The sequence below is a fragment of the Syngnathus leptorhynchus genome, chromosome 7 (genome assembly GCF_054491065.1).
Source record: "Syngnathus leptorhynchus isolate UIUO chromosome 7, UIUO_Slep, whole genome shotgun sequence".
NCBI lineage: Eukaryota > Metazoa > Chordata > Actinopteri > Syngnathiformes > Syngnathidae > Syngnathus > Syngnathus leptorhynchus.
In genome coordinates this window covers 4,019,751-4,039,195 of record NC_141201.1, presented here as the reverse complement: position 1 = coordinate 4,039,195, position 19,445 = coordinate 4,019,751, and the positions used below count along the sequence as shown (strand labels likewise).

General features: G+C 45.3%; 3 protein-coding genes across 4 annotated transcripts; 2 read left to right on the top strand and 1 right to left on the bottom strand.

Annotated features, from left to right (window-relative positions):
* The first annotated feature begins 1,010 nt into the window (after nt 1-1,010).
* Nucleotides 1,011-14,460, top strand: sh2b2 (SH2B adaptor protein 2). The gene is made up of 9 exons (XM_085917060.1): nt 1,011-1,234; nt 5,758-6,718; nt 8,937-9,038; nt 9,110-9,201; nt 9,461-9,564; nt 9,637-9,807; nt 10,404-10,615; nt 10,695-10,869; nt 11,461-14,460. Exons 2-9 carry the CDS (start codon nt 5,789-5,791, stop codon nt 11,781-11,783), a joined length of 2,109 nt encoding a protein of 702 aa, XP_085773186.1. The 5' UTR covers nt 1,011-1,234; nt 5,758-5,788; the 3' UTR covers nt 11,784-14,460.
* On the bottom strand, nt 14,319-15,922 carry dnajc30b (DnaJ (Hsp40) homolog, subfamily C, member 30b). The gene has a single exon (XM_085917061.1). It carries the CDS (start codon nt 15,887-15,889, stop codon nt 14,852-14,854), a length of 1,038 nt encoding a protein of 345 aa, XP_085773187.1. The 5' UTR covers nt 15,890-15,922; the 3' UTR covers nt 14,319-14,851.
* Nucleotides 15,923-16,055: 133 nt separating this feature from the next.
* Nucleotides 16,056-19,340, top strand: bud23 (BUD23 rRNA methyltransferase and ribosome maturation factor). Of its 2 annotated transcripts, XM_085916619.1 has the most exons (13): nt 16,057-16,374; nt 16,513-16,550; nt 16,816-16,911; nt 16,987-17,069; nt 17,229-17,325; nt 17,427-17,523; nt 17,615-17,665; nt 17,758-17,843; nt 17,916-17,961; nt 18,078-18,139; nt 18,752-18,841; nt 18,921-19,013; nt 19,100-19,340. In XM_085916619.1, exons 1-12 carry the CDS (start codon nt 16,330-16,332, stop codon nt 18,973-18,975), a joined length of 846 nt encoding a protein of 281 aa, XP_085772745.1. In that variant the 5' UTR covers nt 16,057-16,329; the 3' UTR covers nt 18,976-19,013; nt 19,100-19,340. The 2 variants fall into 2 exon arrangements, with proteins under 2 accessions (XP_085772744.1, XP_085772745.1); XM_085916618.1 differs by having other exon boundaries at nt 16,056-16,374; nt 18,921-19,340.
* The last annotated feature ends 105 nt before the right edge of the window (nt 19,341-19,445 follow it).

The window sequence follows — 19,445 nt, the reverse complement described above, 5'->3', positions numbered from 1 at the left end:
TTTTTCAATAAGCAGCGTTTGCCACCACACTCTTATCAGTGTACTGTATATTTTTATCTATATGCAGTATTTAGTTGCTGATTGGCTGGCAGTCATTAGGGAATCCAGTTTCAGCCCCACTTCACTCTTCTCGTTTTTGACTGAAGTTTTTTTATTCACATTACACCACCTGCGCCGCAACTTAGACCTGGTTTCACTTGCTCTAAAGTCGAGTTGACTTTTTGTCACTGAATTTTCAGGTACACCAAGGGCATAAAAGTGAAGATGCATTTTTACACTGAGTACATGTTTACAAAAATAGGACCCTGGGATTAGTGAGTAGCTGGTTCACCAGCAGCACCACCTGTCCATTGTGGTGTGGCCCAGGGTCCCCTGTGGTAAAAGCCCTGCAGTCAATCCTCTCAGAGGGGATTAGCCATAAAGAAGCACGTATGCTGGAAGCTCCGGGCCAACTTCTCAGAGGTAAACATCAACAAGTCATGTGGGCAGTCAGAGTTTTATGACTAAACACACATTTCTTAAAGGTAGGTAATTGCTTAGAATGTAAGAACTTGATATCTCCACTCAGCAGTAGAGCTATTGTGTCTCTTTTCCCTCTTCTCTCCCTCTCTTTATGTATAATAAATATGTAAATATATTAATTACACGCTGGAAGGGCGTGGCTCCCTTTTTAGGGCACTCATTGGTTGTTAAACGACTGTGAGACACTTGCACACTTGCTAGTGAAAGAAAATTGAAAGGTAAGTTAGCAAAAACACTGATCATGCTTTAACCTTCAAAATAAAAGACCATTGAAACTCGTCAGTTGATACGAGTTAAACATGCGAATGTTGGAAAAACTAAATAATATATTAACCAACCCTAAACAGCCGTATTGCATTTTCTTTCTAAAGTATCATCTTTTGATCACAATACTTTCAACCCAAGCTAAGTGTACACATTTTACGCTGGAATAAAACAAACCGGAAACGCTTTGTTATCTTCCTTCTGCTAGCTTGTCAAACAAGCAACCACATTCAGGATCAGCCACTCAGTCAGGCTGCCTCACAGTGCGACGCTCGCAGGGATGGAGGATGAGCTAGCGGGGTCGTGAAGAAACCGTATCCAGGCGAAGTGCAAGGACGTCGGGTGACCAATTGTGGAGAAGACGTTCGAGTAAGAAGACCTTTTGAAACCCAATTGTGTCCGCCAGCCAGCCAGGCAGCCGTCGTCATGACACCAGTCCCGCACTGAGGTGAGCTCTACTTAAATGTGTCAGCATCCTTTCGCGCTGTCATGTGTGATGTGCGGCAGAAAAAGGCTTCCATGTTGAAGAGGAGGAGGAGGAGAGTGGTTTGTTTTGGTGTGAACCACATCTTAGTCACGATGGAGTCACATCTAGATCACTTTTAGGGATGATGATGAACCACATGGGGGGCCGGTAGGGGTAAACGAAGCATCGAGGGAGTGTGTTTTGGGTGGGGGTGTCTTCCAAGAATCCCTTTATCTGTATTTAAATAGGGGCTCAAAGTCTGCTCCTTCACGAGGGGTGGCGGTGGTCTCCGGTTGGGCGTCTGTCTAGCTTGCACGGCGTTGTCTCGTCTCCATTCATCTGCTCCTTGCATGTGTGAGCCATTCAGGCGGCCAGCCGCAGGCGGGCAGGCAGGCAGGCAGGCAGGCTCCATTCATGAAGTCAGTCCACTGTTGGCACCGGAGCAGGCCTGCACCAGCCAGGCCTCTGCGGCGGCTGCTGTGTTGGCTATTGACTTTCTATTAGGGGTCTTTTAATAGGCCGTGCGTGAGGGGAAGAAAAAACAGTTTTTAAACAAATCATAATTCTGATTGTGAGGTTTGTCCATGGGGCTAGAGCACAGCTGCCCCCTAAGTCAACCAAAATTGCTCCAGTTTCAGATCATTTTTTGTGTGTATTTGATTTCTTTCAAATGACAAACTACATCAAATCATAATTCACAATGAGACTAAAATAAAATTTGATCCGGTAACCTGAAAGGCCATGATATTTGTTCTGACCACTTGTTGCTAGGCAGAGTTCATAGGGCTCAACCAGAACTGCCCCCGTCACTCGCCAATTAAAATGATTCATGCTAGTGTTTTTTATTTAAAAAAAATACAAATTAAGAACAAAGACAATAGTGAGGTTTTTATCAAGTAAAACTCTGTAGAGTTCTTGTTATTAAAAAAATGTTTACTTTTTTTTGTGGGATGTCTTTGAATATCTGAAATTAAATAATGCTCTAAGAAAATAAATGGATACCTTTCTGATAGTTTCGAGTACAACTGAAGATTTTGTAGGCATGATTGCCCAACATCATGTTCGGTAGACTTCACCTGCTCAACTCAAATGAGTGGAGTGGCCGGTGTCACTCTTGTCCTGTATTTGGAGGTCTGCGCTCATCTGTGAAATTAGTTAGACCTGGTGGGTGAGTGAGAGGAAATGGAAGTCAGCGGTGGAATGTGCGTCTCCCACACTGTGTTCTTTCTGCTCTTAACGCCGGCTGCCATTCGAACGCTTCGGCACGTTCGCTATTTACGTTATGCGACGGCGATAACGGGCGAGCTCATTTCCACTCTGTGCACCTTGCGGTGGCTGAGACGTCCGAGATTTTCTGGATTCGTGTTCGCAAGAGTGGCGAGAACAAGGGGACGGAAAATGAAAGTGAAAGTGAGCAGGTTGACTTCTGTGTCAGGGGCCATGGGTCACTCATGCCAGATGATTACTAATGAACCTCAGACTCGTGTTTCTCGTCCTGCTGCTTTCGACATCTTCGACATTCTCATCAGTCATCGTTTTTGTCTCCGGGCAGTGTCCAAGCTGCATGCTTGCATACTACAACAATCCTTACTAATCTAATCAATACTAGTCGTCATGTTACGATCAATTCATTGTTTTCGCTTTTTGTGTGTGACTGTTGGAGCGTGTGTGTGTTTGTGTGTGTGTGACATGTTGGCCTCTTTTGTCCTCAAACGTCCTCAGTCCTGTTTACATCTTATATAAGAAAACATCCTTAATGAATTCAGAATGAGGGTGCGTGCCGCCGTGTACTGTACTGTGTGTGCTGCGAGCTTTGTGTGTGTGTGTGTGTGTGTGTGTGTGTGTGTGTGTGTGTGTGTGTGTGTGTGTGTGTGTGTGTATGCGCGGTGTCGGCTAATCTTAGAAAACATGGCCGGACCCAAACCCCCCTGGGGTGAGCGCACGACATGACCAATCATGCTCATTAGCCGATCACGGCGGGCGTGCTGCTGGCATGAAGCAGCTTGCAGGGGAGATGTGTGTGTGTGTGTTTGTGATTGTGTGTGTGTGTTTTTAATGAAAACCATGTGAAACTGAACTTTAGAAAAAATATTGGTGCAAATGATTCAACTGATCCGTTCAAATTTGTAATTTGGGGAAATGTTCTCACATATTTTTAGAATGGAGTTTCCCACCCATTGTCCCATCGATTCATCGGATAAAATGATTCAAGGCAAAATTGAGCGTGTGAGATGGTTCTACTGTCGTTACTTTGACTTTGAGTGTGAATGGCTTGAAGAGGCGGAGCCTGCTATGGTGAGTGACATGGGTGTCAGCGAATGAGAGTGTAGAATTAGATGGCTCTTGATTTGAGTGACTTGGAAAAGAAAAACAAGTTGAGTGAGGGCACTAAAGTGGAAAGGTGCTCCAGTTACTCGCTGAACTGAAGAATTATGGGTTTTTTAGTTTTTTTTTTGTATGACACCACAGCGTTCATATGTAGCTCCCGGAGGCCCGCCTCGGATTTTCCAGGCTGCACTTTACTTTCCTCCTTGCTCAGTTTACTGTTACACACAGTATTCCCAAGCATCTGATGGAGATATCAGGCCCTCCTCACCCCCGGGGGAGGAGGGGAGGGGGGAGGCGGAGGCGGCACAGTAGTGGTAGATCTTAACAACAGATAGGGAGGAGATAGCGGAAGGCGGAAAGGCTCCAGTGGCCCTGAGGTTGAAAGCTAAAGGGGGGGGGGGATTCCTCGGTTCCCCTCGTTCCTTAGCGTTGGAGCCCACCTCCACACACATATCACACTCACTCGATTGTTTTAGCAGCTGCGGGCAAAACATGCAGGCCTCCTTCTCCGCCTACTTCGTTCATTCATAGATCATTCCACTCGCCCGTCAATCATTTCGCAGCGGACGGCCCAAGTGTCCTGAGACAGAACTGTCCACTTCCTCCTGTCCCACGGCTTGAGTTTCATGCTGACTCCAGGAGTGTGTGCAGTCAATCCGGCATGGAGGGGGGGGGGGGGGCACATCCGGGTGTGCGCTTTGACAAATGTACCTCAAGTGTTGTTGTTGTTGTTTTGCTGAATGAGTGGAAAGTTGGCCCTGTGCAGGGTTTTAAATAGCTATTGACTTGCTCACACACACACACACACACACACACACACACACACACACACACACACACACACACACTGAATGGACGACGTAGTACCTTAAAGTGGATTGATTCGTTTATCACCACTTTCATGCAAAGTCTTCCCTGATATGTAACTAATGGCTAAATGAATTCGCAATCAGAACCCGTGCCAAGTTGGGCAATGTCTCCGTCCTGAGCCAGGCAAGTGTTTATTTTGTTTTGTAATGTTTGTTTGGAGTATTAATTGTTTGAAGAAGTACTCGTTCTATTTTTTGTGACAAAATATATTTTTCTTTTTTGACGCTAAACTTCAGACTGAGTTGATAGCGCCTCTGCTGGTTGCAGCCAAGTATTGCGCTGCTTTCACAAAATCCTCAATATTAAATCACTACAACTCATTTTCTATTTATTTTATTTTATTCCTATTTTATTAGATGACTTGTTTCTTGCCTTCACACATTGTAAGGATGTTTGAATTCCAGCAGAGGCAATTAGTTCACGCTAATTGTTGACAAAAAAAACAGATTAACAACCGAGCTGCTTTCCCAGGAAATCCCAGGAATGTCCGCACGTGTGTGTCGTATGTTGCATGAAAAGCCTTTTGGAATGTTTGCCATCTCTTTGTGTGTATGTGTGTGTCGCCAGGCCTAGCCACTTCCGTCTTGACATCCTTTTATGTTCCTGCTTCACAGAAATAAATAATGGGAGCAACGTGTGTTGGAGCGCAACGCTTCTCTGCAGATGTGTCCTTATCAGTCGTGTGTTGGGAAACAGCACGCGTCCTTTGAAACGACACTGCCGAGTCTGTTCCCGATTTACGCGGCAATTGCGTTATTTTGGGTGACCGTGAACCATCCCCAAATACGCCAAGCGAAGGGTGTCAAAAATATCTTCTGATGTCGAGCCAGAATGTCCTGACCCGTTTTTTGCCAACACCTTCATTAGTTAACCAAACAACGAGTGAGCCGGACTGGCCACCGAGAGAGATGCAAATCGTGGCTATAATCCGATAGCTTGTCACCAAAATCGAGCTGGGCAAGCTCACGACGCCGTCGCGCCAGGCACGGGAGATTTCCCTTTTTGATCACGCCGTTTCCTCGTGTTTCCGTCGCCCCGTTTGATCTCATTAAATGGCAATAACAGAACAATAACAGGAAATGAAGGGAGGATGGGATGACATGCAGCAAAGGATTCAAAGCAGCACTGTTTTGAATTAGATCCAGTATGAAATTGGACTTTGCTTGCTGATTCAAGATAGTGAAAGAGATAGAAAAACTGAACAAGGCGTTATGCTTCATTTGAATGCTAATGTGAGTTAGCCAAATGCTATATGTTGTGTTTACACCCAGTAGATGCTAATGCTATCGTTCTCTCGTCCTCTCCAGCCTTTCCTCAGTGGGTTGGCATGGCCCAGTGATGAACGGAGCGGCAGCGCCCGGTAGCCCGGAGCTCTCCTCCTCATGCCCGCTGCCTGACTGGCGAGAGTTCTGCGAACTCCACGCCCGAGCCTCGGCCGCAGACTTCGCCGACAAGTTCCAGCGCTTCCTGTCGGAGAACCCGTGCTACGATTCGCCGGGCGCCGACGCCAGCTTCTCGCAACACTTTGCCCAACACTTCTTGGAGTGTTTCTCCGCGGCTCTGAGCCAGGCCCGACAGAACCGGGCGTCCTCGCCGGGGGAGGACGGTTTCAGCGTCGCACCAAAGTACAGCATTGTTCCTTTTCTGGGGATCCAGGGTTGTCCCTTGTCCTACAGCCACGAGCTCTACCACAGACGCAAGGACGCCGGGGCTTCCAGCGAATCCTTGGACAGCATGGACAGCGGAGGGGGCGGGATAGAAGGCAGAGGAGGCGGCGCCGCGGCCGGTACCCGCGGACCTCAGCCCACGCACAAGGTGTCCGCCCTGGGTCAGTCCCGCAGTTCCGAGGACGTGTCGGTGAGCCACCCCAAAGCTCGTTTCAAGAAGGGCTTCTCCCTGAGGAACATGAGCCTGTGCGTGGTGGACGGGGTCAAGGAGATGTGGCATCGCCGCGCTTCCCCCGAGCCCGACGGGCCTCCCAGGAAGTCCAACGGGACCGGAGGAGCAGGGGCCGGACCTGCCGGGGCCGAGACGACGACGGCGGGGGGAGAGAAGTGGTCTCAAAAACTGCGACTGCCGAGAAGCTGCCAGGGACACAAGGCGGAGATGTTGGAGATCCAGAGGGAGGGGGCGCTTAGGTACATGGTGGCCGACGACACCAACTGCATGGGCGCCGCGCAGTGGCAGAAGTGCCGCCTACTTTTGAGGAAGAGCAAGAGAGACGAAGGGGCCGAGAGGTTCCTGCTGGAGTTCTACGTCCCGCCCAAGGTACGCCGTCACGCGCTGCCATCGTTCTCCATCTACTATTTATAACGATTTCATTATTTACATGGTACAAAGCTGAAATTTTAAGTAGGACAGATTACTCATATTTTTTTAAGTTTATCCAGTGCCCTTCATTTCTAATACCAAACATAGTTCTCCCAACAGGGTGAGGAAAGAATAGAAAAGGTAATTGGATGCCTTGTTTTTTTTCCCCCCCATGTAAGATTAGCACTGAAAAAAAAAAAATGCTCTTCACATTTGTCCATGTGGGATTTCCACATCGTCGCCCGTGACCTTAGGAAGGTCGTGCGGCGGTGCAGCTGAGTGTGTGTAAATCCTCCACGGCTGAGGTTCAGGTGGCACAGGTGGTTGGAAGAAGGCCGTGGGAAAGAGGAGCTGATATGTGGAAAGAGCAAAACCCGTCACATTGACCTCTCTTAGCACATTGCAAAGTTTCCAACTGCTGTCGCAGGATCGCTTCCTCATCTCGGGCACGCGGTGACAACATGGAGGGGACTAAAATAGTCCTATGAGTCACTCGTAGAGGAAACATGCTTGTTGTTCCTCAGCACTCTCACATGCTGCGTTCTATTCACGTCCACATGTCAAAAGAAGCACTTTCACAAAAGAGGAGAAGCTTCATCAAGGCTGCCTCGTTGGCATCACGGGAGTGCACGCTCAGCGGTGTCGGATGATTAAAGCGATCGGCGCCGTCTCCTTCCTGGCTGCTGCATGATGACGCAGCAGAGGCCCTTTGACCACACACACCCTTCAGAGGAGAGGATAACTTTGAAATATTGAGCCAAATAAATGTGGAAATAATCCATGCGGAAATGAACACACTTCATTTATTGCTTAACGCAAACGTAGAATATCATTCAAATTCTGTTTGTGTTTTGTTAGCTAGGCTGCAGTCATTCATGGTGCAGTCAGCTCCCACTCAGTGATGGCGTGAATGAGAGTGTGAATTGTAGTCTCTCTCTTGACTGCTTATTCGCCTTTGATTGACTGAAACCACTCCAGTGTTTTTTTTTTTTTTTTTTTTATTCCACTCAGTTGGATCAGTTCCAGCTTCCTGAACAGGATCAGCTGTTGAGAAATGATTTTTTTCCCCCCCTTCATTTTTCACTAAGCTTATGTGGCTTTTCCCTTTGGTACTTTGGTTCCCTCCTCCGTTATAAAAACATGTATATTAAATTTAAGTGTGAATTTTAGTGCATCTATATGTGTGCAAACCTCCGCCAAGGCTCATCTCAATTTAGTTCAGCAGCCAAATTACATCCCAGATGTAATTACTCACCTATTATTCATTCTTTTACAAAAATAAATACATGTAATAAAATGTTGAGAAGGATTTCACCTAAATGGTCAACAAATTGAAATATAGCATCATCTACGTTTGGAGCATGATGACGCCATTTTGATTTTTATACAGTAAAACATCCAAGAGCCACAAACATATCGATTACATATTGGAGGAATCTGAATAAAGATGCAGTTAATCTTCAGTTCTGTTCATCTTCGTTATACCTACATCAGTGCGGTGGGAGCTAGCTAGCTTACTGGAAGCGGCGCATAGAAGTGTTCTTTTGACATGTGATCCTTGGACCGGAATTATGGGTGTGGACGGCGGCCAGAATCAAGATGAGAACGTTGTTACTCCAGACAGATCAGCTGATAAGCCTCAACCCAGACCATGGGTTTCCTCACACACAGAAGCACACTCTTTAGATGTTTTCAGATTATCTTTGGCAGAGGGCAAATAGAGGCCAGGCGGCTTTGCTTTTGATCACATGGCGTAAACTCTTCCTGTTTTGCGTCGGTTACAGTCGGCCGATGGCGTGAAAAATTGGCCTTCTCCGTGCTGCGTTTGAGTGCTTTGCAGACTGGGGGCGGGGCTTGTGGCTAGATGCTGCATGACTCATTTGGGCCCTTAATTATCATGGAGGAGGAACCATTTTGAGACTTGCTAGCCAGACACAGGTTATCTAATAGTTACGTTTGAAAAACTATTTTAACGTTAAGTATGGTGTTCTTTTTGTCAAAGTTATTTTAGCCTTGGACCCTTGGTAATTGCATGAAGACTTGTCTTTTTGTCTTTTTCTTATGGTAAGACAAAATGAAACTGCTAATTAGGGAGCGTTTTGCTGTAACACTAAAACGACTTTTTCCACAATATTGTTTAACTTCATTTAAAGTCATTTCTCTTTTTCACGTTCAGTCTTCAAAAGCCAAGGTGAGCATCCCTTTGACGGCCATTGTGGAGGTACGGACCACCATGCCCCTGGAGATGCCTGACAAAGACAATACGTTTGTCTTAAAGGTAAGAACTGATCACTTCTTCCAAAAACAAAATATTCAGCATTTTTATTTTTTACACGGTGATTCTGGTAGGTGGAGAACGGGGGAGAATACATCCTGGAAACCATCGACTCGCTACAGAAAAACTCCTGGGTCGCTGACATCCAGGACTGCATAGACCCCGGGTAAAGCTCCATCACATAAATATTTGTCGTGAAGGGGGAGGTAGAAGGAGGGCAGAAACACACACACACAGCCATTAATCATCCAATTAGCGACGGTTTTGACAGGCTTCCTTTACACAAACATGGACAAACTCACACACGCACAGCAATGACTGACATTCCTCCTTGTTGGTCCGGACATCAACAAGGACTTCATTTGTTGGATGTGTGTTTGGACACGCCGTGGTTTGTTTACATACTCTGGCGCTCAACCTCGCAGGGACAGCGGCGACGACATCGAGCTGGCGTCCTGTCCTCACGGTCAGGCTTCATCCAAAGACTGCTCCATGGTGGCCTCCTGCAGCTGCGAGCTGCTCTCTGAGGGTGAGCCCCGCCCCCCCGGCGGTTTTAAACCCGTGCAAATATCTGGTAACGGACGCAAACGGACTTGTTTAGGTGTGTACCCAGCTCCGGAGAGGTTATGCGCGGCGGCGGTGGCAGCGGAGCATTACAGTGCCCCCTCAGTGCGTTGTAGGGAACCCCCCTTCACCCAGCATCCATCCCACATGCCTTTAGAACGCTTCCTCCAGTCCCCAGAGGCCCAGGGCTCCAACCCCGCAGCAGCAGGCAAGCACCTCTGCACTTTTTCTGCGCATGGTTTATTTTTTTACATTTGCAACTGGTACTCCAAAAGTCAGAGGTTATGAAAAAAGAAATCCAAAAAAAAAGCCTACACCATATGTGGACTAGTCGTCTTCAGGCAAATCGGGACAAGAACACTTTTATTTTGGTTTAAGGCTGCGACTCATGATTATTTTAATCAGTGAGTAATGCCGATTATTTTAGCGATTCATCGATGAATCGGGTAAAATAATGTTTTAATTTCATTGGGTTTATTCAAAATAGGGCATTATTTTCCTATTTTATTTTACAAAAGATTAAAAAAAAGATATCCAAAGGATTAATCGATTATTAAAAAAATTCTTGATTAATTCGACAATCGATTCATTGTCGATTAATTGATTAATTTACAGGCAGAAAGTCTGTCTAGTCTGGTTGAAATATATATGAAATATTAACCAACAAAATAAGGCTTTCATAGTTTTCTTTTTTTCGATTGCCAGCTGAAAATGAAAAGAATGACAATTGTTAGCTTCATCTTCCATCTGGCAAGTCAAAATCAAACCAGGATATTGAATAGGAAAAAATCTCCTTGTTCGTAGGGTGCGTCGGTGGAGGCGAGGGATCCAAGGACTCTGAGGGCGACGCCAGCCTCGCCGGTTACCCGTGGTTCCACGGCACGCTGTCTCGGGTCCGCGCGGCTCAGCTGGTACTGGCGGGCGGGGCCAGGAGTCACGGCCTCTTTGTGATCCGCCAAAGTGAGACGCGGCCCGGCGAGTACGTCCTCACCTTCAACTTCCAGGGCAAAGCCAAGGTGAGCAAATGAGGACTGAAACCTATTTTTTCCTTTTTCTTCATTGAGTCTTCGATTTTTGTTTTGTTTTGACTTCCAGCATCTGCGTCTGTCAGTCAACGAAAACGGTCAGTGCCACGTCCACCATTTATGGTTCCACACCGTGTCGGACATGCTGAGACACTTCCACGCACACCCCATCCCGCTGGAGTCCGGGGGCTCGGCGGACATCACTCTATGTTCTTACGTTCAAGTGCAGAGGAGCGCTAACGCGGGTACATGCTAACAGTTTCCCCTTTTTGAGTTTGCTAGCTCATTTGGGAGAGCTAACGATCCCAAGTTCTGGCATTTGGTTTAGTTTAGTAGAAATACAAATTCTTCCGTGTCTGGATTTGTAGCATAATCGAGGTTTGGGTTATTAGGGTTAGGGTATATTCTCCTGAAAGAAGCAAGCTCAGCTGAAACTCTGTGAACCTGCACCGCTCGGACCCTCCACACTGGCACGGCATGAATACCCTCCTGTACCGGAGAGTGAGGGGGCGATTATACCTCAGCGGCTTTGCAGGCTGGCCCAGACTCGCCGTCCCAGCCCTGTTTTGGGTGGGTGGGTCATAAAGGGGGCCTCTGTGTCGTGGTGCATAGAGCGAGCGTTTGATTCCATCGTAAAAAGGCGTTATTGATACACTGCTCGGGCGTGTCGCTGGAGTCACACAGAAAAGAGAATCAAAGGAACATTGCCAGCGTTGAAGAGAAGTCCTGTAGAGCGCCACGTTGCATGTCATTGATATCAGACATTTTTGGAAACCATTTTTTGAATGTCATTTAAATAATAATAAATAATGTCCATTTTTAATGTCGACCCACAGACGTGAGCGTGCCTCCGCTGGTTACGCCGCCCAGAACGGACGCCAGCTGCCGCCCAGACTCCGCCCAAACTCCTCACCCTCCCGGGATCTCGCCCTCTTCCGGACCCCCGGCCGACGCCCCCCTTTCCTCTAGTAGCTCCTCCTCACCCACCGCCCTGCCCTCCCTCTCCCGCAGCGACCCGGGCACCGGCGGCGGCTTACAAAGTCGCAGCAACAGCTCAGAGCGCCTGCTGGAGGCCTCGAGCGGCACGTCCGAGGACTATCACGACGCCGACGGGACCCGACGGGCCCGGGCCGTGGAGAACCAGTACTCTTTCTACTGAGTAACCCCCCCCCCCCATCTCTCTCTCTCTCTCTCCCTCCGAGGGCAACGACCACGAAAACGCTCCAAACCCGTCGCTTTGTTTGTTTGTGTTTCAACGGCAATTTCCTGTTTCTCTTGATTCGAGAAGGGGCGGCGGACTCTCGTCGGGCCGCGCAGCTGCGCTTCGCACCGTCAGAGCGTAACGAGGCGTGACAAAGGGCTACGGCGTAGACGACACTCGCAGAGGGGCCCGGATGAAAGAAATCAAAGCGGCGAGGATGTGTGTAGGCAGAAAGAGCAACAGGAAGTCATCCCGCGAGACTCATATGGCTTTGATTCAGCTCATCTGACCACTTCCTCGTTGACAGCCCAGTTTGAAATGCGAGGCTCTGCTTTATGTTTGGAAAGCTGCTCGGAGTCCATCGGGGGTATCCTCCAAGTTACCCCCGAGGAGTCTCGCTCGGGGTTGAAGTCTGCCGTGCACATTGAGTTGCGTCCCAACACAAAAGCGAGGTCATGGAGGTTTTATGCTGCTTTCAAAACCCTTGGGTCAAAAATAAACCGATTGTGGGTCAAAAAGGGACTGACTGCTACTTGGGTCCGTTTGAGCCATTTATTTTTTTTGTATAAAATTGTTTTTGTGGTTATTTTAGGGGGGAAAAAAAATATTGGATTGTGGTTGGTCCTTATTTGACCCATAATTGGGTTCTTTTTAACCCAACAGTTTTTAGAGCATAAGAAAACTGGGAAATTGGACATTTTGAACTTGATCTTATAAACAAGCATCATTGATTAGACCAAACCAGATGACGGCGTATGACGTAGTTCTTTTTCGTAATTTGAGGTCAACGTAGAAATATGCTCGCCACTGTTTCTGTCTAAATGAGTCACTTTGAAAAGTGTCATGTGAGCGAGGCACAGGGGACTCCTCATGTGTTTTCCTTGTTGTTTTGAAGAAGAGCGTTAGTAACTATTGGGGGTGAAGCATTTATCAGACAGGAGGCCATTATTTGTATAAAAGTGTTTTTATAATGATATAGATTATATGGAGATATATTTTTGACATTCCCCCTTAAATAGATATTTAATATATATATATTTTAAAAATATTTTTATTATAAAAAACATAATGTAATACCTATATTATAATATATATTCTTCTATATTGTATTGTTAGGCGAACCAGTGGTACTTTTTTTTTTTGCAGAAAACATCTCTTTGAATTCTGCCGTAGAAACGACGCGCCAATTCGTGAATAAAGGTAATTACAGCGTCTCAACGACATCAAGTATTTTTTATCTGCCCGATTAACAAAATGCAGAATTGTTTATTTGTCCAAGTGTCTCTCGTGGGTTTTGGTGAAATCGAAGAGAAACCTGACGTCAAATGAAGTTTCGTTTGACTTAGTCAGAGGGGGGCGAAATGTCCAACTTCCTGGTTTTTTAAAAATGCATGCAAAAGCATAAAACTGAAATGCTCACAAAACTGACGTGCATATTTTTTTTCTCCACATCAACAATATGAGTCAAGGTGGCTTCCATTTGCTGTCACGGGCTTATTTCTATGAGTGTGTGTGTGGTGACGTATTAGAGTATTTTTGAATGATCGCCGTGCTTAAGTAGTGTTTCTAAAACAGGGTTGTTGTTTTGTTTTTTTATGCAAGCTCGTTATATGGGTAAGATGTAGATTAGATATGCTGTTTTGATCTACTGAACAAAAGCATAAATGTAACACTTCTAGACTTGCTTCCACTTTTTATGACCTGAACTCAAAAGATGGATGTTATATTGTCTGTCTACATTTTTTGCTGCACCATTTGTGTTCAAATAGCCACCTCGACGAATAATGGTATTTGATTCATTAGTCTATGGCATTTTTCCACCACCGTCCATAGAAAAGGTCTTAGATCTTTTGAGTTCAGCTCATGTAAAGTGGAAGAGAAAGCATTTATATTTTTGTTCGGTGTATGTCACATTCAAAGTCATGCCTTCAACATTTCACGAGCTGGAAATCCAATGGGAAGTGGAGAGGAGGAGGGAACACAGACTTGTGGGAAAGGATGGCCACGCTTGACTGCACATAAACGGCTTCACTGCTTTGCTAAGCTAAATAATAAAGCATCAAAACAAGTATTTAAACAAGCATTATCATTGACGAGATGATAGAGAAGCATTTAAGCCAAATTCTTAACATACGCCAAAGTAGACAGTTTTGCAATATAGGGAAACAAACATATCAATAGGCTACACGTGTCAAGCGTGGCCATCACGCAACGTTTTCCAGAACAGCCGAGGAAATTAATGTGCCAATTTGAGTCCTATTTTGGGAACTTATTTATTATTCCTAAGATGTTGTATAAATGGGTTTTCCTCCCTTATTGAGTCTTATGTTTGTGCAAGGGCCCCGTCACACATATCACAGACTCCTCATGCCCTAAACGCTCCATTTATTTGGCAAAACAAGCAGATTTTTTTTTTTTAGGTTTTGTTTGAATGTTTTCTGGTTGAGTTTTCAAGCATCTGTGTAGTCTTTGCCCCCCCCCCTCCCCTTTCTTTTGAGTAACACTTGGTAAAAATATTCAAAGGTGTTTTGTTTCTGTTATCTGACTGAGTTTTGAAGAGTCTGTGCTATTTTGTACAAAGTGATGTACTTGACATACTACTTTATATTTCTGTGAATAAAACGTGAACAACTTATTTGGACTGGTAAAGTGGAGAACAGGTGACGTCATTCGATGTGATCTGCTGTCCTCTCTAGGCCAAACGTGACACTACAATAACTTTTTTGTATGGATTCACATTTTAACACGAATACAATAGTGTTCCTTAAATTAGACTAAAATGTCAAAGCAATGCAATGAAAGACAAACACATTCCTCAAAATATAATTCAGATTTTATATTAATATATTTGATCAATAATTTAGAATTAAATCAAGTTCAAATTCAAAAGTGCTACTCGTGCATTTATGAATATGTTTTTCCAATGATATCTGACATTTTCAATATAATTGCGAGACAAAGACACTATCAAGTATCGGCATTGAGGAAAAAGCGTTCTTGTCGTGTCCGAACATGCCATTAGTCTTTCAGGACTTGACGCTCATCAAAAGGATGGTCGCTGTCAGCAGCAACAAGCCCACCGTGGCCTCAATCTTCTTAGTCTGGATCCACTTGCGCTTCATCTTCTGGCGGGCCTCTGCGTCGCGCTGCCTTCTGGCTCGCATTTCTCGCTCCCTTTGCAGCTGCTCGCCATAGTGGGCCTGGAAGAAGGCGTCAAAGTCATATATGGGCCTCCCGCCGGTTTGGGAGAAGCGTCTTGAGGCGGTTTGCTGCTGCTGTGCCGATCCCGAGGGTCTGCTTGGGGGCTCTTTGGCTCTTCCCACACCGTGGACATCTGTTATGGTAAGGATACCCCGGTCGTACTTCCTCCTCAGACTTTTGTTGCCCAGCACTGTGTAGGCCTCGCTGATCTCAGAGAAGCGCAAAGCGGAATCTGCGTTCTCTGGGTTTTTGTCTGGATGGAAGATGAACGACTGCTTGTAGTAGGCAGTTTTGATTTGGGACTGTGTGGCATTGGGGGACACTTTGAGGATGTCATAATAGGCTGTCCTGTTTCTGTACAAAGGGTCATCTTTCGAGTCTTTCGTCCAACTGTAGCTTCTGGAGAAACAATGTCGTCTCTCTGGTTTATACACTCGGATGAAGATGCAGAAAGCTCGCAGGTGTTGAGTTGACGTGAAGACGGGGTTAAGGTGACAGAAAACAGGTCCTCGACTTCCAGAATATCTCTGGGGTGCAACTAAATATTTGTTGAAAGCGTTAAAATCCTCTCTACTGTGAACAAATCCAGCAAAGCCAAGTGAGTGCAGGTTCAAAAAGATTTCAGTCCTCTGATGACTTCTTGATATTCGCCTGACTTCTATTATGGGTTCTATCACTGTGGTTTTTAAACAAACGTTGTCTTCATTCCCCGTTAAAACATCTTTATTCCGACTTGCAGTAAAAGTGTACTTTTCTCGCCGGGTTTTGGAAGGTTCCCCAGAGCAAACCGGTCGACTTTGTCCATACCTGAAGCTAGACAACCGGTAAACTCCACTGCTCATCTTGTGGGCGACCTCCGCCATTTCCCCAGGAAAGACAAAGTCAAGTTCCGTTACGTCACACCACAGGAGACCAATAGGAATCGATAAGGACAGGAACAAATTAGAATTTCTGACCAATCACACAACAGAAACAGCTACACCCATTTAACGATTTTAATAACGTGGAAAGACGTTAAAAATGAAAGTAAATCGTCTCAAAGACGATTAACTGTTGAATCGCTTTCTTTTTAAATTGTTTTTACACATAAACGTTTTGTCAGTAAAGCGGTTTCTCGAGTGTTTGAAGACGATGGCCACTAGACGGCGACATACTAATTGTTTTCCTATTATTTCCCCTTGTTTCTTGCCGAAGAAGAGCTCCTGTCTATTCCACCAGGTTTCCACATGTGTCGTACATTGATGTTGTTTTTGAGGAGTAAACTGTATTCACGTCTTCTCTTCAGATACTAACTAATAATAACATGAGCTCCTGTCGACGACCGGAGCACAGGGCTCCTCCAGATGTGGTCAGTGCTCGTTTTAAATGGTTTTACAGCATCTGTTGTAGCTGGTCTAAATGTAAACTATGCGCTATGCTAGCTTTTTTTTAGCCCCACTTCAAGTTAGTTGTTTTAACTTTTATCACTGTGTATTCTTCACGACAGTTTTACAATGCGGAGGAGGCCAGGAAATACTCTCAGAAGTAAGTCTAAATCCTTCTTAACATCACATCTAGCTAATGTTATTATTATATGGTTGGATTTTGCTGACGAAATTTGAATGTATACTAATTTGAAATATGTTTTCTTGATGTACGGCAATATGTAGTGCTTATTAACAAGTAGCTTTATGTTTTTCAATTTAAATATCTAAATATTTCATTGGTTTCTCTAAGAAAGGCTTTCTTTTTGTCAAAAGTCTTGTGAGAGGGTGTTCAACGAGATATCTGGTATTTTGCTGTTTGTCAGCTCTCGTATGATCGAGATTCAGACTCAGATGTCGGAGAGAGCCGTGGAACTGTTGAACCTTCCAGAGGGACAGCCAAGCTTCCTGCTGGATGTGGGGTGAGCCCAATGAAACTGTGTGTTTGTGTTTGAGCTGCAAAGCATACAAGGGTTTTCTATATTTTTTTGCATTAGGTGTGGTTCAGGACTCAGTGGCGACTACCTGACCGAAGAAGGACACTACTGGGTGGGAGTCGACATCAGCACAGCGATGCTAGGTTAGTTTAAGCATTATTTGTCTCGCTCCATGGGGTGATTGTTGCATCCAGACAATAAAATAATACTTATGGGCTTAGATTCTTTATCCCCCGCCTAGAAAAAAAAAAGTTGCTTACTGAGAAGTTGTGAGCATCTGCTCATGAATGCAAATGTGTTAGATGTGGCACTGGACAGAGAGGTGGAAGGAGATCTTCTACTGGGAGATATGGGCCAAGGGATGCCTTTCCGGGCGGGGACCTTTGACGGCTGCGTTAGGTACCAAATGTAGCAAATGTCCTGTCATTTTCTTAGGGTGGAAAAAGGTATATTTGACTTGAACTAATAAACCTTGTTGTTGTTTTTGCCCCCACTGTCAGTATATCAGCTCTTCAGTGGCTCTGCAACGCAGACAAGCGCACACACAGTCCTCCCAAGAGACTCTACGCTTTCTTTAGTACTCTCTATTCGTCTTTGGTAAGTTTGATATTTTTGTAAAAATCGATATCCATTACTTCAATGATGTAACAAACTGTTATCAGGACCTGACTTGTTCTCCACTTTTTAGTCAAGAGGCGCCCGTGCCGTTTTTCAAATCTATCCTGAGAACTCGGAGCAGGTAAACAGGAGTGCAAAATGTCCATTTGGGAAGTTTGTTGATGCCACTCATCCTCCTCACTTCTTTTTTTTTCTTTTTTGCTCTCCGGGCAGTTGGAACTGATCACGTCGCAGGCCATGAGGGCGGGCTTCAGCGGTGGCATGGTGGTGGACTACCCCAACAGCACCAAGGCCAAAAAGTCAGTCGATGATTTTCTACTAGTGACCCCTTCATAGCTTTTGCCATATTTGCTCAATGTGCTTTTCTCCAGGTTCTTCTTGTGTCTGTTTGCCGGCGTGACGGGTGTCCTGCCCAAGGTAAGTTGCTTAACAATGAAGTGACTTAAAATAAATCCGACATTTATTTAGGTCCTTATTGACAAGCCCTATAATAAAACATAATATTTATAACAGGACTGCTTTATAAATTTCAGGGTTTGGGCTCGGAAACCTCCGACAAGAACGTTCCCAACCAGGTCCAATATTCAGGACAAAGGTAAAAAGATGCAAGTGTTGTTTACATGTCTGCAAGAACCTGCTTATGAGAATCATATTAGGGTGTCTGTTTGATGAAATTCAGAAAGGCTCCAATCATCTTACCGCTTTTTATAATGTTAAGAAGTCGCCTCAGGCCAAATGTGCGCCGCTCGAAGATTGTTTAATTTGTCTCTCTTTTTTTCCCCCCCTTTCATAGCGCAGTCCTGTGTAAATGCAATTGAGCGGATAATGAGCTCATGTGTTGAAATATGAGCCTGTCTGATGGTTTGCTTTAACATCCAGTCCGGCGAGTCCCTCACTGGACTAGCGAAATGAATAGAGTACAATAACATGGAAAACACTTCAAGCACATTTGACCTCATGTTGATCTAGAAAAGGTCACCACAAAGGTGGCGCATCGGGTGTGGGCCTCGGGTGCGGGTCAGGTTCAATCGTACCTGAACTCGTGACGCCAGTGGGGCCGAGAAAAAAGAAAAAAAAAAAAAAAGAGGTTGTCGTCCTGGCTGACGCGAAACCCCGTCAGGCGGGTTTTCCTTTCTCTTACACGGGATAATAAATCACACAAAACAATCAAATAATCACTTCACTCTCTCTCTCTCTCTCTGCAAAGATGCCGTTTCAAAAACATGAAGGGGAAATCGGCAAAGAAGAGCCGAGATTGGATTCTGGAAAAAAAGGAGAGGAGGCGCAGACAAGGACGGTACGGCCTCGCGTCCTGTGTGTATTCGTTATTTTTCAATCAGTGTCGCTCGGCTCACGCGTGTGATATCGTCCTACAGGGAGGTGCGAGCTGACACCAAATACACAGGACGTCAGAGGAGACCTCATTTCTAGCTGCCATTGTACAACTGGGCCATTCACTAACACACACACACACACACACACACACACACACACACACACACACACACACACACACACACACACACACACACACACACACACACACACACACACATCTACAGTCTGGTCTTTTATATTGGACGCATTACTTTTGGTCATTCATTTGAAATACATGGCCAAGGAAAGGCAAACAAGAGACAGAACAAACAGTAAGATATCATGCATGAGCAATTCTGTTATTTAAACAAGAAATCCGTCAAGAGTATCAAGCTGAAAGCACAGATTGCACAGGTGTTCCTAATTTTCTGACTCAAAGTATATGTTAAGAATAAAGAAAAATCATACTGATTATGAAATGTCATCCTATGAGTGGTGCAATAATGCTGACCTTTGATCTCTACACCACCACCATTTAAAAAGATAAGGAGCAACAATAACAAAGTGATAAAGTTTACTTGATA

Excerpts from the sequence above, each read along its gene's own strand:
- dnajc30b (XM_085917061.1), bottom strand. The coding sequence starts at position 15,889 with ATGGCGGAGGTCGCCCACAAGATGAGCAGTGGAGTTTACCGGTTGTCT.
- bud23 (XM_085916618.1), top strand. The coding sequence starts at position 16,330 with ATGAGCTCCTGTCGACGACCGGAGCACAGGGCTCCTCCAGATGTG. Across the intron at positions 16,912-16,986 it reads AGCTTCCTGCTGGATGTGGG|GTGTGGTTCAGGACTCAGTG; the intron begins GTGAGCCCAATG and ends TTTTTGCATTAG. Across the intron at positions 18,842-18,920 it reads AGGAGGCGCAGACAAGGACG|GGAGGTGCGAGCTGACACCA; the intron begins GTACGGCCTCGC and ends ATCGTCCTACAG.
- sh2b2 (XM_085917060.1), top strand. The coding sequence starts at position 5,789 with ATGAACGGAGCGGCAGCGCCCGGTAGCCCGGAGCTCTCCTCCTCATGC. Across the intron at positions 6,719-8,936 it reads AGTTCTACGTCCCGCCCAAG|TCTTCAAAAGCCAAGGTGAG; the intron begins GTACGCCGTCAC and ends TTTCACGTTCAG. Across the intron at positions 9,565-9,636 it reads CTGCGAGCTGCTCTCTGAGG|GTGTGTACCCAGCTCCGGAG; the intron begins GTGAGCCCCGCC and ends GGACTTGTTTAG.